The 25,981-nt window shown below is 37.2% G+C and overlaps 1 protein-coding gene across 4 annotated transcripts in view; it reads left to right on the top strand.

Annotated features, from left to right (window-relative positions):
* Positions 1 to 25,981, top strand: part of LOC143648451 (centrosomal protein of 97 kDa-like) — a 34,436-nt gene that overhangs the window by 1,702 nt on the left and 6,753 nt on the right. For 3 of the 4 annotated variants that reach the window (XM_077118523.1, XM_077118520.1, XM_077118521.1), the window contains exons 2-10: positions 180 to 322; positions 3,148 to 3,306; positions 4,244 to 4,345; positions 12,064 to 12,177; positions 12,716 to 12,882; positions 16,271 to 16,435; positions 18,734 to 18,867; positions 19,220 to 19,988; positions 24,971 to 25,046. In XM_077118523.1, coding sequence (XP_076974638.1) covers positions 180 to 322; positions 3,148 to 3,306; positions 4,244 to 4,345; positions 12,064 to 12,177; positions 12,716 to 12,882; positions 16,271 to 16,435; positions 18,734 to 18,867; positions 19,220 to 19,988; positions 24,971 to 25,046 — 1,829 coding nt within the window. Of the gene's footprint in view, positions 1 to 179; positions 323 to 3,147; positions 3,374 to 4,243; positions 4,346 to 12,063; positions 12,178 to 12,715; positions 12,883 to 16,270; positions 16,436 to 18,733; positions 18,868 to 19,219; positions 19,989 to 24,970; positions 25,047 to 25,981 lie in introns of those variants that run through there. The other variant, XM_077118522.1, reaches the window with a different exon arrangement.

Here is a 25,981-nt window from a genome sequence, read left to right as displayed (position 1 = left end):
TAAGGAAGAAAATCAATCTGGAGATTTAGAAGTCAAGATAGCTTTAGTTTTAAAATCTTCATATTTATTGTGCTCTAGTTTTTTCTAATTCTAAGTGTATAGCGATTTTATGAGTATAATTCCATCTTGATGCACTGCTATTATATTTGCTTTCTAACAATTTCCTTTTTCTTTTTAAGGATCAGTAGTCAATTGGTCAGGGCAGGGACTACAGAAATTAGCTCAAAATTTACCATGTGAAGCTGATATTCATACTTTGATCCTGGATAAAAATCAGATTATTAAACTGGAAAATCTGGAGAAATACAGAGGATTATTACAGGTAAATATTGTTAACTGGGGAAATTAACCAATTTATTAGTAAACAAAACGATAAAATAACCAGACAAAAAGTTACTCTACAGGCCTAGAAAGCAGTAAATGTTGCCTTAGGTTTGTTTTTGTTTTCTATTTTGTTTTTTTTTTCATAAAAGCAAGAGATTTATATACATAAACAACTATAATGCAAACAAGAGGGACAAGATTGTGAACTAATTAACAATACTGAGTTATATATTTGAATATGGTTAAATGGGGAAATTTTAGATTGTATGCGTGTTACTAGAATATAATTTTTTAAAAAACAAGCCATAGGACTGTACAACATAGTGAATCCAATGTAAACCATGGACTATAATAGTACAATTATAATAATGTTCTTTCATCAGTTGTAACGAATGTACCACACTAATGCAAGGTGTAAATAATAGGGGAATTATATGAAACTTTTTTCATGCATGATTTTCTGTAAAACCTATAAGTCCTGTAATAATAATCTTTTAAAAGTTTGCATAAAGCTTAGCAGGAGGCAGTCTAAAGAACAGTTTTGCCTGTGTAGGAAGTCATATCTGTCTTTCTGTTCACAGCTGTAGACTCAGAACAGCAGTCTATGAATATACCTCTTACATAAATAAAAGTTACCATTACCAGTTAATCCAGTTGATTAAGTCCCTTTCAGATCTTGGAATTATAATTTTGTGATTAAGCTATTTAACATCTATTATTAGAAAAGTGAAAGATAGGAAATTGAATTATAAGTGAAGAACAGAGTATATATAAAGATCCTATCACTGTGCCCAATCTATAGTGAGTATTCTATACATATTTGAATGAAAGATATAAACGCAGCTCATGCTGCCTTGCTTTCTCTACTACATGTCCCTGCTTAATAATCAGCAAACTTTAGAACTTCCAGACCACCCTATTCCTTTAGTTTCACCCACAAGTTAAAGATACTGAGCAGCATCGTTCAATCGCTCACCACAAACGTGCATGTAAGTTCACAGTGCCAAGGGGGTGGAAATTGTATGCTGCTATCTGAAGAATTAGTAAGTTTGGGAAAATAGGTGTCCTATGTGGCACATCCCGTGGTAGTGAACTTGGGTTCACCGTAGGTTCAGTTTGGAGGACATCGACAGCACAGACAAATTATGCCCAACACCGGAAGATTTTACCACCATCATCTTCTACCTTAAATTGTCAGAGCACTTGTTTGATTTCCTGGTCACCCCCACTGACCAGTGGGGTTCAAAGCCAAACCTTTAACGCAGATGAAAGGCTAGAGAGCTAATTTGATCCTGAGGTCAGAAGCAGCAGCAGATGATGCGGCAGGAACCTGGGCGTGTGGGGCCGGGAAGGGCTAGGGTGGTGAGAGGTGACTTAGGGGAGTGGAGGTCAGCTCAGGCGACCAGGTCAGGCGCCCCCCGGGTCGTGTTGGCTAGAAGGCCAGTGAGGGAAGCGCGACCATTCCAGCCGGTGGCAACCAGCGGGCGCCCAGACGGCTGGGCAGGGGTCCGACATGGGCTCCTTACCCGTAGTTGCGAAAGGCACTAATGATGGACCAGAAATGCTGGTCCTCCTCCTCCTAGGGGTGCACGCGGTAGCAGCCGACACCCCTGCCCCAGAGCCTAAACGCCCCGCAGAGAACTGCTCTTCCACTTAGCCACTCCCAGCGCCATCACTCCCCCGCAGCTCTCTGACATCTGAGAGGTGGGTGCTGTCCTCTCTGCGTGCGGCCCGCAGCACTGGCCTACCTCGCTTGTTATTGCAGAGAGGTCAAGGTTGGTGGCGGCTACTCCGCCTTCCTTGAGACAGCACCACTTCGGACAGACCCCCAGCCAGAGGCACGCTCAGTCCCCACCACCCTCAGGCTTCCATCCTCTGTTGCCTTGTGTTTTTATGACAGTTTCTCCTGAAGATGGAAACATATGCTACATTAGTAAATTAAAAAAAGAAGCAGTGCTAAAAAAAAACTATAGGCAATTATAGTAATATTAGATAAAATAAATTCCTGAAATCAAATATTTGAAAATATTCGCTAACATAGCTCACTACTATAGCAAACTTGGTATTTTTAAGAACTTTCTTGATAGTTTGAGAACCTTCACAGTTTTGACAACTGGTCAAATGGTATCTAAGTAAGTGTTAAATACTTAGAATTTAAGAACTTTGCTATCTGAATATGTAGATTTTTTCCTTGTTGCCTCATTTTTAATTGATTTGTGAAATCAATTTAAAATGCATGAACACAGGCTTTAAAATGATTATATGGATACTTTATTTAAATATGCCTATGATTAAGCTAACTAGGGCATCCATTTCTGGTGGTTCTAAGAGTATTGTTTGTTTTTTTTAATTAAAAAATTAACAACAACAAAAATGTTTTGCTAACAAAACATTTCATGTTGGAAAAATATTGTGATTAAGATACCCTTTTTCCTCATGATTAGGTAGAGTTTATTAGTTTCTTTATTCATTCAAGAAATGTTTATTGAACTCCTTATGCATCTGGCTCTATTCTAGGTCTTAACTAAGTAAAAGGAGCCCGTTAATGTGTAACTTATTTTCTCCAGTTGCTGTTGTGTTAAAAATGTTTTCTCATTGGTGGCTGGAAGAGTCTGATCACTGAGCTTTATTTCTATTTGCCTTTGCTTAGGAACAACAACAACAACAAAACCAAGATTTACACTGTAGCATATTCCGACAGTATATGTGAAAAGTACATACTGGGTTTGTGTATTTGGAGATGTATGTTGTTTAAACAAATATAATGTGAAAGTAAGATATGTATTTTATTCCCAAGGATAATGTGATGTTTCTTTTCCACAGTTGTCAGTGGCTAATAATCGACTAGTGCGGATGATGGGTGTGGCCAAACTGACCCAACTCCGTGTGTTAAATTTGCCTCACAATAGTATTGGCTATGTGGAGGGGCTGAAGGAGCTAGTGCATTTGGAATGGCTGAATTTGGCAGGAAATAACCTCAAGGTGAATTTTTCTGTTTTTGAAATTACAAAGTATTAACTGTAAAAAAGAAATTTCAAGCAGTATAGAAGTAAGTAGATTTAAAAGTGAAAATACCTGCTCCTTACTCTTCAGGAATAATTTCTGTTAGCATAAACTTAAACAATCTTGATTTAAAACATGTCATGCAGTATACTATTCTATTTTTTTTACTAAATTTTTTTTATGAGAAGAATCTATATTATACATAGAAAACTAGAGCAAAAAGTAGAATAAACGTGTTAAAAAGGAGACTATATTACACTAAAAGAATCTCAAGTAAATGTTTAATGGTATGATGAGAACATACTGTTTTAAAACTCAGGATGTGTGGAGTCTTGTCCTGTTTCCACCCACTTGGTAGTTGTATAATTTTGGGTAAGTTAATTGATATCTCTAATGTCTTATTTTTAATTGTGCTAGGTGACAGGGTTGGATTAAATGATATTAATAGCTGACTTTTGTTGAGTACTTAATTTGTACTAGATGCTATTCCGAGCACCTTAACTATATTGACTGTTTCAGTCTCAATGCAGCTGTGAAGTAGGCATAGCTATTATGCCCATTATACAGATGAGGGCATTAAAATACAGAGAAGTTAACCAAGTTGACCAAGGTCACACAGCCAGAAAGTTGTAGAGCCAGGATTTAAATCCAGGCATTCTGGCTCCATCCTTAACTGATAAACTCTATGATGTATAAATTGTCATTTGTCATCACTGAAGTTGCTTCAATCTGTAAATATCTGGGGTGGTATAAGCCCCTTTGTAGCCTTCTGTTCTTAGAGGGAAAATGAAGGTAAAAGCTTATAATATGCCGCTTTACCAGATTCTGTTAGCACTGTCTCCTCTTTCTTTTGCTAAGCCCTATTCATATTTTGATTTTGTGTGCATGAAGTAATGTGATGCTTTTTTTGCTGTAGGCCATGGAACAAATCAGTAGCTGCATAGCTTTACAGCACCTCGATTTATCAGACAATAACATCCCCCAGATTGGTGATCTATCTAAATTAGTCTCCCTGAAGGTAAGTGTTTTCTGATCATATTGCTTTTGAAATTTCAAACCAAAATACCAAGAGAAGTGATCTCCTTGACCTAAAATCAGCCTGCTTTATATGAAGAACAGATTGTGCTCATTGTGATGAAAATTCTTTTTGAGTACTAGAATTTAAGTATGGAACGTTAAAAAAAAATATTTTTATTACTAGAACTTAACATACAAGCATTCTTTTTTTAAAAAACTTTTGATAAGTTTTAATTTTGTACACTCTTTTCATAGAAAAATTCAATGTTCAGAAGAAGTTGGACCTCATAGTTTATTGATATAATTGGAACTTTGTTACACATTGAGAATCCTTCCTTTTATTTATGTGTTTAGTCATTCTTTGTAGACCCCATCCTAATTGGCCTACTTACTTAAATTGTCATTTGCATATCTTTGCTTTCAAAGAAATATCCCTTTTGCTGCATCTTTGAACACGACTATGGTAGCTCTTCTGAGACTTCAGTAGCTAAATTTGGTATAATATTATGATTTACCACCCATTTTGGAGGGAACATTGTGTAGACAGAGCCTTTATTATTATTTTTTGCCTGTATTGTATTTCACTTCTTATTCCTGTTATCTCAAAGTAAATAATTCTGTATTTCCAAATTAATGAAAATACATAACTTAGTAGAGTAACTTTCCCAGAAATGTTTTTGGTCATGTAATTTTGTCTATATGGAAAAGATTGCAAGATTAAAGTATTTCCTTTTCCAAATTAATTGAAGTATTATGAATCTTTCAACAGTAATCCTATTTTATATTGTTAATATACCCAAATCATGTTAAAATGACATACTAGTAAGTATTCATTCTAATTTCTTTTTAAAAAAATTTTTTTATTGGTAAAGCTTAACATACAAACATTCCATATATATTGTACATTCAGTGTCTCACAGTATCATCACATAGTTGTGTATTCATCATCATGATCATTTTTTAGAACATTTTTCTCGCTCCAGAAAAAGAAAGAAAAAAGAAAAAACTCATGCATCCCATACTCCTTACCTCTCCCTCTCTTTGACCACTAGTATTTCCATCTACCCAATTTATTTTAACCTTTGTCCCAACTGTTAATTGTTTATTTTTTATCTATATTTTTTACTCATACCCTGGATAAAAGAAGCATCAGATACATGTTTTCACAATCATAAAGTCACGTTGTAAAAGCTATATCATTATACAATAATTTTCAAGAAACATAGCTACTGGAACACAGATTTATAGTTTCAGATACTTTCCTTTAGCCACTCCAGTACACCATAAACTAAAAAGTGGTATCTATATAATGCATAAGAATAACCTCCAGAATAATTTCTTGACTTTGAAACCTCTCAGCTACTGAAGCTTTATTTTTTCTCATTTCTCTCTTCCCCCTTTTGGTCAAGAAGGTTTTCTCAATCCCTTGATGCTGGGTCCCGGCACATCCTGGGATTTCTGTCACACATTACCAGGAAGATTTACACCCCTGGGAGTCAGTCCCACATTGTGGGGGAGGGCACTGAGTTCATTTGCTGTGTCAGTTTAGAGAGAGAGGCCGCATCTGAGTAACAAAAGAGTTCTCCGGGGGTGACTCTTAGACCTAATTTTAAATGGGCTTAGCCTATCCTTTGCAGGACTAAGTTTCATAGGGGCGAACCCCAAGATCGAGGGCTTAGGCTATTGATTTGGTTGTCCCCACTGCTTGCAAGAATATCAGCAATTCTCCAAATGCGGAAGTTGAATATTTCCCTCCTTCTCCCCATTCCCCCAAGAGGACTTCGCAAATACCTTCGCAAAATTCACTGCCCATATCACTCTGGGATTTATCAGGGCATCATTCTAACCTGGGAAAGCCAACAAAATCTCATGCCCTTTTCAAGCTTGCGTGAACTTACAGTGTTAACTAAACCGACCATACAAGTTAAATTAGGAAATGCACTACCTAAAATATAAATTTTGCACCAAATAAACATCTCTGCCTTTTGACCCACACAGAAGTTGAAGTTTTAACATGTGGATGATATCATCCTTTACCCAGGCTTCTGATATACCTTGGTTCTATCCAGATCAGCTTTATTCATATCTCTACTCGACGTCTGATCATTTTTTCAGCTTTTGAAACATTGTTATGAAACTTTTTGCTCTTAGTTTCTAGAACTGATTTATTTTGTGTGAAGTGGGTCAGTATAATTAAAGTCAATTCCTTATTTATCATCCTTCAGATATGGTGGAGTTGCTTCATGCCCAACGAGTCAATGCTAGTAGCTTTAGTGATATAATATATAATGTGTTAATGAAATTGAGAGTAATCATCCCTGAACTTGAGTCTGTTTTTTGATGATCAGGATTACTGTTTTAGTAGGTATTAGTAAGTTATCAAAACTAATTTCATTTTAACTAAAAAAAAAAGAAAGTCCTCAGCATTTAGCACTGTTTATGGAGGGGAATATAGCATGGAGTTAAATAAGTAGCAATTGGAATCATAGCTTAAAAAATGCATAGGGCTTTTTCCATATTTATTCTTTATTGGATATTATTAGCATTAGTTGGAGTCATTAAGTTGTGGGAGTAATATGTTAGCTCAGTTTCCTCTATGTCTTTAATAGAAATAATTTTCAGCTGTAAACATTGTACCAATAGATGCCAAGGGATTTCAGATGAACTAAATAAAGATGATCTTATTTTTTTGAAATGTAGGCATGATTATCTTATCAGAACCCTGAATATTCATAGTCTTGGATTTATTCTTTAATAATAATTAAATGTGTCAGCTTAGAGAGCGAGGCCACATCTGAGTACAAAAGAATTCTCTGGGGGTGACTCTTAGACCTAATTTTAAATGGGCTTACCCTATCCTTTGCAGTACTAAGTTTCATAGGAGTGAATTATAAATTATGATTTATAATTAAATTATGTTGTTGATTTAATTTAAGTCAGCTTCATCTTCAAGTAGCATATGCTACATTCCTTGAGCTTTGAGTTACCAAGAGAATATAGTTGCAGATTATAGGTTATGGGTTATCTTTCTCTTTCTCTTTTGGAAATCTTACTGTATACATGACTGTTGTAATGAATTTTTTCTTTCATTTTGCTCACCCTGGTTTGATTTTTTAATTTTTAATTTTTTATTAATTAAAAAAAATTACAAGAAACAAACATTCCCAACACATACACTCAGCAATTCACAATATCATCACATAGTTGCATATTCATCATCATGATCATTTCCCAGAACATTAGCATCAATTCAGAAAAAGAAATAAAAAGACAACAGAAAAATATAACAAACAGAAAAAAAAATTTTACAGGCCATACCCCTTACTGATGGTCCCTTTTATTGATCACTAGCATTTCAAACTAAATCTATTTTAACATTTGTTCCCCCTATTATTTATTTTTATTCCATATGTTCCTCTCATCTGTTGACAAGGTAGATAAAAGGAGCATCAGACACAAGGTTTTCACAATCACACAGTCACATTGTGAAAGCTATATCATTATACAATCATCATCAAGAAACATGGCTACTGGAACACAGCTCTACATTTTCAGGCAGTTCCCTCCAGCCTCTCCATTACATCTTGGATAACAAGGTGATATCTACTTAATGCATAAGAATAACCTCCAGGATAACCTCTCGACTCTGTTTGGAATCTCTCAGCCATTGACACTTTGTCTCATTTCACTCTTTCCCCTTTTGGTCGAGAAGGTTTTCTCAATCTCTTGATGCTGGGTCTCAGCTCATTCTAGAGTTTTTCTCAATCCCTTGATGCTGAATCTCAGCTCATTCTGGGATTTCTGTCCCACGCTGCCAGGAAGATCCACACCCCTGGGAGTAATGTCCCACGTAGACAGGGGGAGGGTGATGAGTCTGCTTGCTGTGTTGGCTGGAGAGAGAGAGGCATATCTGAGCAACAAAAGAGGTTCTCTTGGGGGTGACTCAGGCTTAATTTTAAGTAGGCTTGACCTATCCCCTATGGGGTTAAGTTTCATATGAACAACCCCCAAGACTGGGGCTCAGCCTATAGCTTTGGTTGTCCAAACTGCATGTGAGAATATCAAGAATTCAGCTTGGGGAAGTTGAGTTTTCTACCGTTCTCATGATTCCCTGAAGGGGACTTTGCAAATACTTTTCCACTCACTGATCAAATCACTCTGGGATTCATCAGGGCATCACCTGGACAAACCAACAAAATTTCATGTCCTATACAAAGTTCCATGTACTTAAGGTGTTCAATCAACTATCTACATAAGTTATATTAGGAGATGCACTAGTCAAAGTATAGATTTGTACCAAATAAACATTTTTTGCTTTAGTCTCACACATTAGTTGAAATTTTAAAATATTAATTACCATCTATTTTCAGCACACTGCAGTAATGACATTCTTTTGTTCTTCCTCATGCAAAAACATTTTTAAATTTGTGCATTTAGTCACTATCATTATACACTCTAGGCATTCCTAGATTACACCATCTCAATCTTTATCGTCTCCTAGATTACACCATCTCAATCTTTATCGTCTTTCTTTGTGATTTCATTTATGCCCCAGCCCTCCTCCCTCTATCATTCTCATATGCAGTTTCATTCAGTGTTTTAACATAATTGTATTATAGTTAGTTAATATTGTGCTGTCCATTTCTGAGTTTTTATATTCAGTCCTGTTGCATAATCTATATCCCTTCAGCTCCAATTACCCAATATCTTACCCTATTTCTATCTCTTGATGGTCTCTGTTACCAAGGAAATATTCCAAGTTTATTCACGAATGTCAGTTTGGATCAGTGAGACCATACAGTATTTGTCCTTTTGTTTCTGGCTAATCACCCTCAGCATAATGTCCTTAAGGTCCGTTCATGTTGTTACATACTTCATAACTTTATTCTGTCTTACGGCTGCATAATATTCCATCTTATGTAAATGTCACAGTTTGTTTAGTCAGCTGTCTGTTGATGGACATTTTGGCTGTTTCCATCTCTTGGCAATTGTTAATAATGCTGCTATAAACACTGGTGTGTAAATGTCCATTTGTGTCCTTGGCTCGTGTCCTTTGAGTAGAGACAGCATATAGATGGGTCCTGTTTTTTAATCCATTCTGCCAGACTATGTCTTTTGATTGGAGAGTTTAATCCATTAACATTCAGTGTTATTACTGCATGGGTAGTACTTTCTTCTACTATTTTGCCTTCTGGATTTTATATGTCATATCTAATTTTCCTTCTTTTTACCTTTACTCATAGTCTTCCTTTCTCCACTCTTCTCCACACCTCTCTCTTCTGTCTTCTGTCTCTAGTGTTCCCTTTAGTATTTCTTGCAGAGCTGGTCTCTTGGTCACAAATTCTCTCAGTGATTTTTTGTCTGAAAATGTTTTAATATCTCCCTCATTTTTTGAAGGACAATTTTGCTGGATATAGAATTCTTGGTTGGCAGTTTTTCTCTTTTAATAATTTAAATATATTATCCCACTGTCTTCTCACCTCCATGGTTTCTGCTGAGAAATCTGCACATAGTCTTATTGGGCTTTCCTTGTATGTGATGGATTGCTTTTCTCTTGCTGCTTTCAAGATCCTCTCCTTCTCTTTGACCTCTGACATTCTGATTATTAAATGTCTTGGAGTATGTCTGTTTGGATCTGTTCTCTTTGGGGTACGCTGCACTTCTTGGATCTGTAATTTTAAGTCTTTCATAAGAGTTGGGAAATTTTCAGTGATAATTTCCTCCATTAGTTTTTCTCCTCCTTTTCCCTTCTCTTCTCCTTCTGGGACACCCACAACATGTATGTTCGTGCACTTCATATTGTCTTTCAATTCCCTGAGTCCCTGCTCATATTTTTCCATTTTTTTTCCTATAGTTTCTGTTTCTTGTCGGATTTCAGATGTTCCGTCCTCCAGTTTAGAAATCCTATGTTCTGTCTGTCGAAATCTACCATTGTAGGTTTCCATTGTTTTTTTCATCTCTTCTACTGTGCCTTTCATTCCCATAAGTTCTGTGATTTGTTTTTTCAGGCTTTCAGTTTCTTCTTTTTGTTCTTTCCTTGCCTTCTTTATATCCTCCCTCAATTCATTGATTTGGTTTTTGATGAGGTTTTCCATGTCTGTTCGTATATTCTGAATGAATTGTTTCAGCTCCTGTATGTCATTTGAATTGTTGGTTTGTTCCTTTGACTGGGCCGTATCTTCAGTTTTCCTAGTGTGATTTGTTATTTTTTGCTGGCGTCTAGGCATTTAATTACCTTAATTAGTTTATTCTGGAGATTGCTTTCACTTCTTTTATCCAAGGTTTTCTTGCTAGATGAATTTGTTGTCTACCTGTTCTTTGACATTCCGTTCAGCTTTATCTGGACCTTTAGCTTAAGTTTTGTTTAACAGAGGAGAATTTTTCAGTTCTTGTTTTCTTGTTTCTTGCCCTGCTTGTGTGGTGCCTTCCCCCCACACACACTTAGGAGGGTCTATTTAGATATTATAGACCCCAGCCAGATTTTCCCAGACCAAACTGGCCTCCTATCAGGAGGAAAGAGTCACCTGCATCGGTTTTCCCTGAGGGTGAGACCCAGCAGGTTGAAAGACTTTCCTGTGAAGTCTCTGGACTCTGTTTTTCTTATCCTGCCCTGTGTGTGGCGCTTGTCTGACTGCAGGTCCCACCAGCATAAGATGATGCGGTACCTTTAACTTTGGCAGACTCTCCCTGCTGGGGGCATGGTGAAGGCAGAGGAGAGGTTGTAGGCTGGTTTTAATGGCTTCAAATTACCAAGCCCTGGTGTCTGAATTCCTTGAGGAAGGGATCCCACCTGGGTGCGTCTTCACCCCTCCCCTGTGGAAGGCACAGGGTCCAGATAAGCCCCCAAAAGAGCTCACTTCTGCCTGTGCCTGGAGCAGTTGCAGCCTGAAAAGTCCTGCCGCTGTATCTAGAGGCAGTCAAGCCTTTGTAGATACACAGCCACAAAAAACTTCTGTTTCCTTCTTTTTTTTTTCCCCCTTTTTCTGTCAGTCCTGCCCCCTTGGCGCTGGGGCAAAAATGAGCAACCTCCACTTTGATCAGGTTCACCTAAGCTGGGGGCCTATTTTTAGTATTCAGAATTTGTTAATTAGTTCCACAATTGTTATTTGATTGTGCCCATTCCCTGCTGCTGGTAAAGTCCTTTCCTTTCCCCTCTGGGAAGCAGCCTGTGGGGGAGGGGCACTGGCCGCCGCAGCTTTGGGAACTCAAGGTTCTGGGGGGTGCTCACAGCCGGTCCAGCTGGTCCAGACTGGGGTACACTGTGTGTCCGGTCACTGACGTGGCCCCAGGAGCTGTTCTGTACTGTTTCTGGTTATTTAGTAGTTGTTCTGGAGGACGAACTAAAATGTGCATGTTGTTAAGCCGCCATCTTGACCCGGAAGTCCCTGGTTTGATTTTTAAAAGAAAATTAACAAGCATGTTGAAAACATCTTGATGTCTAATATTGTAAGCCTCACTATATGATAGTTGCTACACCAAGCATGTGTTTTTGGGTAAGTCTTTCAACTTTCATGGACTTAGGATGCTGCTGTGAAAAGAAGTTGAACCAGAAGATCACCTAGACCCTTTTTAACCTTAACAGGTTTTGATTTGTATGCATAAGAAATACAACAGAATGGATCCTGTTTTTTAAAAATCTTATATACAGCATTACTGTTAAAATAGACCAGTTAATTTGTAATTGTTTTATTTACAATTCATCCTGTTTTTACTTTCAAGACCCTCCTTTTACATGGAAACATCATCACCTCTCTTAGAATGGCAGCTGCTTATCTACCCAGGAGTCTTGCTATACTTTCCTTGGCAGAAAATGAAATCCGAGACTTAAGTGAGGTAAAATTTGAAGGTATTTTATGGGATCAGGGAAGCTGGGAATCTAGGAGATACCCAGAAGTAGGTGGTGGGCTCACTTTTAGATTGTGAGCATCTTGGAAGAAACTACTATCAGGATGAAGCATTGAGCTATAGACATCATTACTTTTCTTTCTACTTTTTCTTAATTTCCTTTCTTGTGTTACAATTCTCATTGCATTAGGAGGTGATTGGTGGTAGAGGAACATGTGCATTAAAAGGGTTAATAAAGCACCATATCTTTGGCTGATTATGTTTTTAAACCAGGGTTCTCTCTGCTAGGGTAAAGTGCTAATACTTTCTAAGGGACTTTGTACAACAAAGACTGATCATCAGATTGTTGGAAGTTTGGAAGTCAGTGGATAATTAAAGAGTGTTGCTTGTGGTTTCTCAGAACAAGAGAGAAATTATTTCATTCTCAAATGCTGCCAAGATTGGGTCATCAGTGGAAAATCTGTGCTTACACTGAATAGTCCATTTAATAGTCCATTTTATTCAACAAAGATATCCTTTGTTCCAGATCTCTTTTTTGGCATTCTTAACTGAATTGGAACAGTTGTCGATCATGAACAATCCTTGTGTGATGTCAACACCTTCCATTCCAGGGTTCGACTATCGGCCATATATGGTCAGCTGGTGCCTAAACCTCAGAGTCCTAGATGGATACATGATTTCCCAGAAAGAAAGGTAAACATGACCTCTTTGACATCACATTTATTATGAAATTTATTGAAGGGGTCATTTCTAACTGTTACAGATTTAATTTCTTAAAATGTACATTTTAAAATGAAGATAAAGCCATGCAGGAGACAATGTACTGGTTATTTAGGATTTTCTTTTCTTTCCTAAAAGGAGAAGAAATAAATATTAGCCCAGAGGTTGAGGCTAATGAGTGTAACTTTATACCCAATATACAACAATTTAGTTTCTAAAAGATCTTCTCTTTATTAGTTGTTTGTGGGTTAGCACACATTTTTGCATAGCAGCCATGTTATGGATGGTGCTTAGGGCTTCAGATTATCCCCCAAATCTTGCAACCCATTATATATTTAAAAGCAGTATTAATAATACCTTAGACCTCAACTACTCTTTATAACAAACGGCTACAAGTTTAGAACTGGTAGCAGGCATAGTGATTAGCTCTCCCCTTCTTTTATCTGTGAATCAGCAGAAGTGGGGCCTCCAGCATCTCTAGATAATTGATTATTTCTGTGGCTTAGAGCTGAGATTCTTGCAGGATGGGCTTTTCTAGATCCTGACACAAGATCAGTGAAGTCAGAGCTTTAGGGCAAATAAGGAGCTAGGATGTGAATGAGATGGGTAGAATTAGAGGGAATAGTGAAAATTGAGATGACTTTATTCTCTTCACCATGCTTTGTTTCATTACCTCTCAACATACATTGCATGAATTCATAGATACAACATAAACGTTCTTCCTGGACTTTTTTGTAGTAGCAACTGGTGGTAGTTATTGAGAGGACTTATTCTGCATGGTTTCTGCCTGTCCATTAGCCATTTTGAAGAGAAGTGAACCCTGCATCTCCCTATTCCTCCATTTTCCTGGATGAAGCCTCTCCCTTATTATTTTGAAGCAAATCTCAGAAAACATCATTTCATCTTTGAGTATTTCTGTATTTATCTTGAGAGAAAAGACTCTTCTAAAAAAAAGCATAATCACAATACTATTATTTCGAATTTAAAATTACAATAATAATAATTCCTTAATAATTCCTTAATAGCATCAGTTATTCAGTCAGTGCTTATATTTCAAGCCATTTCAGAAAATACATTTTTTAAATCAGTTTTTTGAGTAAGTATCCAAATAAGGGTGTACCTTGCAATTAGTTGATATGCAAGTTTCTTTCTCTTTCTTTTTTTCAGCAGTTTAAAACTATTATTATTGCATGGTTCTATGAGTTGGCTATGCTGAACTAGGGGTGTCTCACCTGGGATCTCATGTGATTGCATTCATATTACAGATAGGGGTGGAGTCCTTGGTAGACTCCACTTGGCTGGATGTCCAAGATGCTGTCTTTTGCTCTCTTTTCTAATTTGAGAACTTGTTAGATTGATAGAAACATCATGTATAAAATACAGAGTTTCCTTATACCATCCTATTATTCACACGTTGCAGTAGTGTGGTCCATTTGTTAGAATTCATGAAAGAACAGTTTTATAATAAATTGTACTATTAACTGGAGTCCTTCATTTATAATAGGGTTCATTGTGTTATACAATCTTGTGGAATTTTACAATTTTTTTATTCTAGTAACATATGTACAACCTAAAATTTCTCCCTTTACCTGTATTCAAATGCAGAATTATGTGCTGTTAATTACTTTCACAATGCTCTCCTGCCATTACCACCATCCATTACTAAAACTTTTACACCCCTCTTAAGTCTATTTTAATCTATTTACAGGCCTCTTAAATCGATTGTAATCTGAAATTCCTCCCTCTGATAAATTCCTTGTTTTCTTTTCTCTGTTTTTGGTTGCTATTAAAGAAATCAGATTATTGGTCCTATAGATTTTTCCACTATCTGCTTATTTTACTGATTCTATCCCTGTGCCCTTTTACATGTTCTTCTTTCTTCTGTATTTCCTGTAAATTGTTAGTTGGCTGTGGATGTTTGATCAGATTCAAGTTTGATTTGGGGGTGTGGTTGGAGGACTGTTTTGTAGGTTTTTCAGAGGCACACAATGTCTAGTTGTTTCTCATGATCTATTAATTTATTAGGGGTTGCAAAATAGTGAAATTTTATTTCTAGCATTCATTTATTTATTAGCTGGAATACTATGTAGTAAGCATTTGGTTGTGCATTGGTATAGCATGTATAGGAAAGGTAGAATAATATTTAATTTATACCCTGTTTTTAGCAGTAATGATTTGGTGATTCACTAGTATCTTCCAATTGTGACCAGTTAATTTTGTTTATTTAAAAAAATGTCATTATGAATTCAAACTCATGGGTTTAAACACAATTATTGTATTTAGATTCTTCAATTTGACAGTGTCTGTGGATGGAATACTCATTGCTTTTTTGAAAATAATTTAAAAGTATTTAGAATCCCTAATGCAACTTTATGGAAGTGACTCCAAGCAAGACAAAAGGTTAAAATATATTAGAATAAGGGGACTTTAATATAAAAGCTGTCCTGGAAGTGTGAAGATGAATGCATTGAAATGCTTCTGAGTGTTCACATAAACAGGCTGGGTACATGATATTAAGTTAAACACCAGTTTTCCTTTTCTGGATCGGTAAAAGGATTCCATAGTTTTAGAAATATGAACAAAGATGCAAAGACAAAAGAATGGGACAGAAATGTTCTTTTAAACCGCGGAGGTGGCCTAGCAGGTAATTTCAATTTGTTTGAGTGACTTGTGCATAGAAGAGCTTTTTTGTATTATTTATTTGGTATCCCTCAATCCAATAAACATGTATTGAGCATCTTCTGTGTAAGTGCTGAGGGTCCAAAGAGGACTGTGATGGTTTAAATTTGTTATGTACCCCGGAAAAGCCTATATTCTTTTAGTCCATCCCCATGGGTGCAAACCTATTCTGGGTGGGACCTTTTGCTTAGGTTGTTTCCATGGAAATGTGACCAAACTCATTCAAGGTGGGTCTTAATTCCCTTGCTGGAGTCCTTTATAAGAAGATAAAATGCAGAGACATTTTGGAGAGAACTTGGAGAAACTAAGAGAGAAACGCCTAGAAATATTTTGGAGAGAAGGACCAGCAGAAGCCGCCATATGCCTTCCCATGTGACAGAGGAACCCTGGATGGCAGCAGCCTTTCCTGAGAGAAACAGCTTTTCTTGATGACTTAATTTTGACATTTTCATGGTCTCAGAAGTATAAATTTATACATAATAAATCCCTTTTGTCAAAGCCAAGAAGAAAACAAACAAACAGAGTAAGGGGAGTGGGTCAGAAGGATAGACTTTAAAAAACTTGGGTGAATTTTATTTTTGAAAAACATCCTATGGTGTTATAAAGATTAATTAAGAAGAGCTCTTAAAAGTGTATCTGTCTACTTATGCTATCTCCTCTTCTTTATTTTCCTCAATTCCAGTTTGAAAGCTGAATGGCTCTATAGTCAAGGCAAGGGGAGGGCATATCGGCCTGGACAGCACATTCAGCTTGTCCAATATCTGGCTACAGTCTGTCCTCTCACATCTGCACTGGGTCTTCAAACTGCAGAGGATGCCAAACTAGAGAAGATTCTGAGCAAGCAAAGGTAAACCCATCTATTTATAAGAGCTGATAAATTAACAAGTGGAAATACCCTTGAGATTTTCCTACTGTGTTAGTAGGCCCAATTAGTAGGCCTGAGGCAAATGCTGCAGACCCCATCCTGGGCATTTGGGCTCCTTGTCACTGAGGCAGTCCTACAGGGCAGTAGAACCATGCAGTTGAACCATCCACCTTTCTCTACAACATTAAAACTGCATTGCTGATCACTTGAGCATGGAGAACCAAGCAGTTTGGGGAAATGGGATTTTAAAAAGTTTAATTGTCCTGTTAATGTAAATGTTTCATTTATTATTTTTTTAAATTTTTAATATTGTAATAATCTCAAGCTTAGACATTTGCAAAAATAATACAAAAACCCATACAGAAAACTCCAACATGTCCCCACCAGTTACTCATATGGGTTTTTAAACAGTAGTATTAAAAAGTACAGCTAGAAGCATGCAATGGTCTCTCTGTTTTTATTAGAGATCTTGCCTTCAAATGTGTATGTGTGTCTGAGTTTATCTATATATGTCATTGAAAAATATCTTTCTTTACCTTTTCTATCCAGTGTTTTCAAATGAGGTTTTATAATTTGGAGATGAATGAAGGTACTTACTTTTTTTTTTAATGGAGATGCCTTTTTTTTTATATCGTTTACTAGGATTACAAAGTTATATTGTACTGTGTTGATACAGGGAAGGAAACGTTCGCTTTTAAGCAATGTTAGTGGAACTCAGGTTTGATAATGGAGTTTTTTGAGGGCGATTTGGTACTATCCAAGTTTTAAATGCATCCATTTTTTTTTAATGCATCCATTTTTGATATAAAAATTTCATTTCTAAGATTTTTTTAGAGATATTTTCATATGTTCCTAAACTTATATGTATAAGTTTTCAATAGCTTTGCAATAATAAAAGAATGAGAACAATGTAAATTTGATCAATAGGCAACTGCTTAAACAAATATGAATAATAGGCACATGGTACACTGTGAAGCTGTTAAAAGAATGAATTAGATTCAAATGTGCTGATAAAGAAAAATTCTGCAAGAGATATTATTAAATGAGCAAAGTGAGCTGCAAAATAATACATAGGGTAAATCCTATCTATAAATACTAATAAATGCTTTTCTAATTTGCTAGCTGCCGGAATGCAACACATCAGAGATGGATTGGCTTTTAATAAAAGGGGATTTATTTCATTAGTTCTTCAGAGGAAAGGCAACTAACTTCCATCTGAAGTTCTTTCTGATGTGCGAAGGCTCAGGGTAATCTCTGCAGGCCTTCTCTCCAGGCCTCTGGGCTCCAACAACTTTCCCCAGGGTGATTCCTTTCTGCATCTCCGAAGGCCTGGGCTGAGCTCTGAGTGCTGAGATGAGGTATGCCAAGCTACTTGGACTGTGGTACATTGTGCTCTCTAATTTAAGTACCAAGCAATTAAGTCAAACATCATTCATTGCAGCAGGCATGCCTCCTAGCTGACTGCAGATGTAATCAGCAACAGATGAGGTTTACATACAATTGGCTCATGTCCACAGCAACAGAACTAGGTGCCTTCACCTGGCCAAGTTGACAACTGACTCTAACTACCACAGATGCATTAAAATTTTTTCTGGAAGGATGCACAATGTAAATTTGATCAATAGGCAACTGGTTAAACAAATATGAATAATAGGCACAATGGTACACTATGAAGCTATTAAAAGAATTAATTAGATTCAAATGTGCTGATAAAAATTCTACAAGAAATGTTATTAAATGAACAAAGTGAGCTGCAAAGTAATACATAGGGTAAATCCTATCTATAAATACTAATAGATGCATTAAAATTTTTTCTGGAAGGATGCTTAAGAATCTGTTATCAGTGATTGAATCTATAGAGGAAAAGAGCTGGTCAGAGATGGGGAAATAACTCACTTCTTATAGTATCTTTAATATTTTTAAATCTTTTTTAAAAAGTCATGTTTATGAATTACTTTTTAGATTAAAAGTTAAAAATTTTGAATGATATTATGCAAAATAAGAAGACAAGAATTTATACATCTGTTTGATGATGGGACTCTGGTTGCCTTGATGGTTATTACATCTCCTTGAGATTCTCTGGGTCTTGGCTTCAACCATGAACTTGTGATTGAGGATCCTCCTTTTTGGTTTACTCAGATATGAGTAATATATCATGAAAGGTACTTACTTTTAAAGCTTGTGAGCTTTCACCTTTTGGACATCATTACCTAGGAAGCATAAAAAAGTTGTCGTGTGTGTATGTGGGTGTTTTAAGTAATATCAGATGTTGGTTTCTAGGTTTCACCAGAGGCAGTTGATGAACCAAAGCCAAAATGAAGAGTTGTCTCCATTTGCTGCTTTTGACACAAAGGCACCTCTTTTGTCTGAGCATTCATATCCTGTTCAAGATAGCCAAATAGTCCAGGAAAGCGGTAAAATACTAATTTATCCTTGATTCTTTTTCTTCAAGTTGTTTGATATGTTGGGTATCATAAAATGTTAAAAGCTCATATTTTTATTAGTTTGTTAACTTAAGTGATCATTTCGGTCATGTATATGTGTGTATGTGTATACATATATGTGTATGTATATTATTAATATTTATTTCTAATTTTTAAGAAGTTAGAGGACTACTACCTTTTGTATAGACCTGATACCTTGATTATTCTTCTGATTTTTGCAAGAATCCGTTTTCTTCAAGACGTTTAATTTGATGGTTTAGGTATAAAAAATAACAAACTCCTTAAATATTTAGTGGTTTAAGTGATACATTGTTTCCTTTAGAACCCATCATCAAATTCAATTCTTGGATTGGGATAAGTGATAATGATGAGCAATTGTATGCTGCTAGGAATAACTTTCCAGCTTCTGTACATTCTACAAGATATTCTCGAAATGATCTGCACCTAGAAGATACACAAACAGATGAGGACAAGTTAAACTGTAGTCTTCTCTCTTCAGAATCTACTTTTATGCCTGTTACATCAGGACTATCTCCAGTATCACCTACAGTTGAGCCGAGGCTACAAGACATTAACTTGGGCCTAGAAGATAATGGTGTTACAGATGAATCTGTGAAAGGGATGGAAAACCAGGACTTGGATAAAGAAGAGAAAAAGGTTATACAGGTTACAAATGAGAATTCTGTTAGAAAAATGAAACATGAAATTAGTACAGAGATAAATGAAAAAGCTGGGTTGTTACCTTGTCCTGACCCAACAATAGCCAGAGCTTTCTTGAAGGAAGACAACCCAAGTCTTACATCGTATCCTGAATTAGTAGGACACATTGGTGTCCATTCACGGCCAGATAGTGAAGAAACCATATCCCAGACAGCTTCAGAGAAACTTCCCTGCAAGATTTTAAGCCAGAGATCTTTGGAGCAAGATAAAGTTTCCCTTCTGAAATTGAATGAAGCAGCTACCAAGCTTCAGGCCTGTTGGCGAGGCTTTTATGCCAGAAAGTACAACCCTGAAGCCAGAGATGTACGTTATGAAATTCGGCTGCGTAGAATGCAGGAGCACATTGTCTGCTTAACTGAAGAAATAAAGAGGTGAGCCACGAGAGCTTATTTAAGTGCTCTTTTGTTGGTTTGGGGGATTCAGAGTCTTAGGGCTGATTCAGAACACTGAAGCATTGCTGCTTTGGTCAGAACACTTTTCATACCACGTTGCCATTACTGGTTTGTTTGTCAGAATCCTACAATGGACTGAAAGTATCTTGAGGGCAGCAATTGTCTTTCATATGCTTCTCTATCCCTGGCCAGCAATTGGTACACAGATACAGTGTAGCCATGAATGTTAAATGAATGAATGTGAACATTATGGAAGAGCTCTATAGGCGTCTGTAATTGTAAACATGGAGAGGTAAAAAAATGTAGAAAAAATGAATAAATATTTATTTGGAAAGGTGAGAAAGTTTAAATAGAACCCAATAGGTGGCATAAGAATTAAAGAAAGTAGTATTCAGAAGGGCCTAAAATTCTGGGGCTACCATAGGAATTATTCCTTAATTCCATGTCTCACAGGCTTTACTGACTGCCAGCCAGGAAAATTAGGAATTTATAAATTTATTTTGAATATTAATACCACAATATTGATTTTTATTAATATTATCAGATGGAAGAGAAGGAGGCAGCAGAGGATACTGAGAAGGGGCAGACAGAGCAGTAGGAAAACTGGGCAAGTGTGTTTCTCGGCTCCAACAGAAGAAGGTGTTTTGGGAGAGAAATGAGGTACCAAAGGGGTGAGGTCAGAGAATTGTCCATTAGATTTAACAACTCGAGGTCACTAGTGACTATATTGAGAATTCCCAAGAACTACCAAGGTTCTAACTCAGGAAAGCTGTTACACTCATGCTTATTGTGTATTACAGTGAAAGCATACCAAATAAAATCAGTAAAGGAAAAAAAGGCACAGAGGGCAGAGGCTATAGGGCACAGGCCTCCATTTGTCCTCTCCCAGTAAAGTCAAAAGGTCAGTGCTTAGTTCTCCCAGCAATTATGGGAGACATGCAAGGTATTTGCAACACATGCAAGGTATTGCAAAGAAGACACTCCAGAGACTTGGCATCCTGGGTTTTTATTGGGGTTAGTCATATAAGCATTTAAACCCTACTGAATGGGCTCAGGTCCTGCTGAATGGGCTCAGATCCTAGCCTCCCCATCATGGAGATTAAAAGGATACAGACTGGTCCAGGACCCCAGGTGGACAAAAACAGGTGTTCATCTTAAATCATATCTCTGATGTGACTTTAGGTCCCCAGTATATAAAGACCCTTTTATCAGGCAAGATATTTCAAGGGCTTAGTTAGAGGTTATCTCCCAGGAAATAGATCAAGGACTTGGTGGTCACTGCCCAAATGACCTTCCTAAGAGCAGCTTCAGTGAAGTGCTGGGATGAAGGCCAGATCGGAATGGGTTGAATAGTGAATGCAGGGTGAAGAGTTTAAGGAGTCAATGTCTTTTGGGGAGTGTTTTTTTTTTTTTTTTCTAAGATTTATTTATTAATTGAAAAAAAATTAACAAACTAAAACATTGTTTCATTCCATTCTACATATATAATCACTAATTCTCAATATCATCACATAGTTGCATATTCATCATTTCTTAGAACATTTGCATCACTTCAGAAAAAGAAATAAAAAGACAACCGAAAAAGAAATAAAACGATAATAGAAAAAAAAAGATTATACATACCATACCCCTTACCCCTCGCTTTCATTTATCACTAGCATTTCAAACTAAATTTACTTTAACATTTGTTCCCCCATTCCTTATTTTTATTCCATATGTTCTACTCGTCTGTTGACGTGGTAGATAAAAGGAGCATCAGACACAAGGTTTTCACAATCACAGTCACATTGTGAAAGCTATATCGTTATTCAGTCATCATCAAGAAACATGGCTACTGGAACACAGCTCTACATTTTCAGGCAATTCCCTCCAGCTTCTCCACTACATCTTGAATAACAAGATGATATCTACTTAATGCGTAAGAGTAACCTCCAAGATAACCTCTGACTCTGGAATCTCTCAGCCATTGACACTTTGTCTCATTTCATTCTTCCCCCTTTTGGTCGAGAAGGTTTTCTCAATCCCTTGATGCTGAGTCTCAGCTCATTCCAGGATTTCTGTCCCACGTTGCCAGCAAGGTCCACACCCCTGGGAGTAATGTCCCACATAGACAGGGGGAGGGTGGTGAGTTTGCTTGTTTTGTTGGCTGGAGAGAGAGGCCACATCTGAGCAACAAAAGAGGCTCTCTTGGGGGTGACTCTTAGGCCTAAATTTTAAGTAGACTTGACTTATCCTTTGCAGGGTTAGGTTTCATATGAACAAGACTGGGGGCTCAGCCTATAGGTTTGGTTGTCCACACTGCTTGTGAGAATATCAAGAATGCAACTTGGGGATGTTGAATTCTCTTGGGGAGTGTTTTTGAGGAGTATAGAATAAGGGTGATGCTCGAGGAGAATGTGGAGAGAAGGAATATTCTTTCTCCTAAAGATGGCATTACTATAGTATGTTTATGTATTGACAGGAATGGTTCAATAAATGGAAAAACTGATGGTGCAGAGGAAAGAAGGATGAGGGCAGGATTGACACTTTCAAGGACAGGAGAAGAGGGAATCCGGTGCACAAGTAGGAGTGACCTAAGATAGGAGCAGATGCATGCATGGGTGGTAGGTTTGATGGTGGGAGAATGGGGAAATCCTATCTGATGCTTTTTCTTTTTCAACAGCACATTAGATATGGTCTTGAGATTGAGGAGGGGTTAAAGGTGTGAGAAGTTTAAGGAGAGACGTGTCAAGTGTGAGGTGTGAGATAATCATCTTAAAATGAGCTTATGTGGGAGATGGGATAGGATTGCTGTAAAGTGTGAGGAAGGAAGAGTGCAAGATAGTAGATTTCTAGAGCAACTTGCTCTGCTCTGATGCAGACATGGTTGTGTGGGTTCAGCCAAGAGTGGATTTTTACAGGTTAATGTGGTAGAGGGAGAGAGAGAAGGGCAAAGGAGCTGAAGATATTTCCAACCGAGTGATTATAATGATGAACTGTGGAATTTAAACGAGGTAAGAATGTGATATAGATCAGAAGAGACATGCTTTCTGCCTGATCTGCTCAAATGATCAATTCCTGAGACAGTGGATTTCCAAGAGGGGAAGATTTTATTGCTAAGTGCGAAGCAGGAGATCAGATGACCTTCGGCCTAAAAATGTTTCTCCCCAAACTGGAGCAATAATGAGAGTCTTGTAGTATCAGAAGATGGGCAGGTTTGGGGATAATGAGCACAATGACTTTTGATATTGTGATTAGAGATGATCTAATTATTGAGCATGCACAAATTGATTACTTAGTTATAGAACAAATGTAAGTTAATGGCAGCCTTAAGATGATAATGGGCATGATTTTTAGTATCATAATGAGGTGTGGGTCACTTACAGGTTTAAAATTTAAGCTGCTGTACATGTCAAGCCAGCCAGTTTTGGTTAGATCCAGCTTTACCTAGCAAGATAATTTAGGAACTGGAATGGGTTAGTTCTGGGCTGACTCAGGTTCTTTGATTAATAAGCATTAGGGACTGTCTTTTAGACATTAATAAACATTAGGGGCTGTCTTTTATATCATAAGACTCTAAAATTGAAAAACAGGTTTAGGGGCTACAAATGGGAGCCAGGTAGAAGGTTTTTACAATCACAAGATAAAGGCTATATAGTTAAATAGTCATTTCAAAGATCAAGGCAGCTGGGCCACATTTCGGCAACCTCAGGCATTTCTCTTTGGTCATTTTACAATATGTGGGAAATAAGAAAAGCATCCGTATAATGATTCAGTAATCATAATTATTTGATAATTCTTAACTCTCAGTTACAAAGGGAAATGAATGCAGGATGGAAGTCATTGGATTGGAGATGCAGATGAGAATTGGAGGTCTAGGTTGTTGCGATGTGGAGTACAAGAGAAAATGAACTGGGAGGATAGGAAGGTAGTGATTGATGGAGGGTGACAAATCAATTTTGAAATGGTGTAGTCATGAAGATTCAGTTTAGAGTGAGACTATGAGACTGGGTGACTGACGTGGGTGGATGATTGTTGGATGGAACATCCATGTGGATGTTGAGGTCTCTGAAACTGATGACAGGAATGGGGCACAGAGAAAGGCGGTGAGTTTGGTGCTGAAACTTCAGTGAATGGAGTGAGTAACGGAAGGACAGTCGTTGTCAAGAAGCTTTAGTCAGTTTATCAAGATAGCAGGCATGAGCTGGGGTTCTTAAAAGAGGAAGGTAAAAACAATTGGAAAACAATTCTGACACTGTTTAAAGAAAGAAAAAAATACCCTCCACTTGGGAGGGCTATCATGCTCTCAGAAGATGATCTGGTTTGGCAAAAGTTCAGAAAACAAATGGGTATATAAGGGAGTTTGCTGATTACAATTCAGGAGGTGTAGATGGCACAGGTGAAGGTTTTGCAGGGGCTAGACAAAATGGAGAATTGGGTCAGGTTCAGAGCAGAATGATGGTGAAAATCTGGGAGATCATAGATAACCAGGGATCCTTGGGTTTTGATAGGTGCAAGTATATGAAAGGTGGTCGTGAGTATAGAGCTAAACTTTAATGAAGGGAGTGGTGGATAGAAAGGTTCATTATCAACAGGAAGGAGTATGTCAGGGGCAAACAGAGATGTGAAGCTTGATGGAATTAGCCCTGCTGGTCTCTTAGAAGAGGGTGGTTCAAGCTATGGAGCTCCCTTCTGCAGCTGGGAAACTGAGGCCAGAAAATGAGCCACTTGATACTTTATTTTATTTTTTATCACTAGCAATACTTTGTAGAACTAATATAATCAGAATGTCAGTCACATCTCCTTTAGCTTCTACTTTGAGTCATAGTTTAAAATTAAAGATTCAGTGTAAATATTCAAAAAATGGAAAAGACTGTTATTAGAATATTAATCTCTTCACATCGCATGTGTTTATTAGCTGTAACAGGAAGTGCAAGTCAGAGCACCCTTCCTTACCAGTAATATATTTGGAATTACTGTAGGTTGAGAAAAGAAAGAGATGAAGAACATATGAAAACATTTGTACGGGAAGAGGCCATCCAATTCCTTTGGAACCAGGTAAACCCCCTTTGTTTGATTTAGCTAATGTATGAACAGAGGTAAAGTCTAGATTTATTGAGATAATCATAGAGTAATTAGCATATTAAATATATTTTCTGAAAGTTAAGGGTATGGTTTGTGTACTTTGCCACTAACTCTGAACTACGCAGTGAATTTTGTTGTGTTGTTTTATCTGAAGAATAATATTTTCATAAGTTTGAGAATGAAGAAAAACTGAAGACAGCAGCTAAATTGATAGATGTTATAACTTTCCAATAGGCATAAGAAACCTAATTTGTAGTTGAATGTTGCTATCTATCTGGTTTACCTTGTTAAAAATTCATTTGGGAATGTTTGTTGAAAAGTGACTAAAGTGGTATTGGGGATTGGATTATATACCCCAGAAAAACATGTTCTTAATCCATTCTTGTGGGTCTGAACCCAATTGTAAATAGAAACTTTGAAGATGTTATTAGTGAAGGTATACAGAAACTGAATGAGGGTAGGCCTTAATCCAGTATGGTTGAAGTCTTTATAAGCAAAGGAAATGGGATGCAGAAAGAGAAGCTGTGGGGAGCAGCCAGAAGCTGGAAGTCAACAGGACCAGGGAAAGAAAGGAGAAGATGCTGCCATGTGCATTGCCTTGTGACAGAAAAGCCAAGGGCCAAAGATGGTTGGCAGCCAGCCCCAGAATGCCAGGAAGCATCACCTTGCTGTTGCTTCGACTTTTGACTTCTCCAAAACATGAACCAATAAATTTCTGTTGTTTAAGCGGCTGATTGGATGGCTCTTAGTTTTAAGGCCCTAAGTCCAAAATCAAGCCATCAACAAGGTGAAACTTTTTTCCCCAAGACTCTGGTGTTCTGGGGTTGGCTGTCTCTGATCCCTGGCCCTGTTTTTTCTGTCCCTTGGCAATGCTCACGGCAATGTCTTCTCCTTTCTCTTGTGGGTTC

Source organism: Tamandua tetradactyla, chromosome 10, assembly GCF_023851605.1.
Source record: "Tamandua tetradactyla isolate mTamTet1 chromosome 10, mTamTet1.pri, whole genome shotgun sequence".
Classification (NCBI taxonomy): Eukaryota; Metazoa; Chordata; class Mammalia; order Pilosa; family Myrmecophagidae; genus Tamandua; species Tamandua tetradactyla.
Note: the sequence above shows the minus strand (reverse complement) of the source record. Positions and strands in the feature narration are given on the sequence as shown.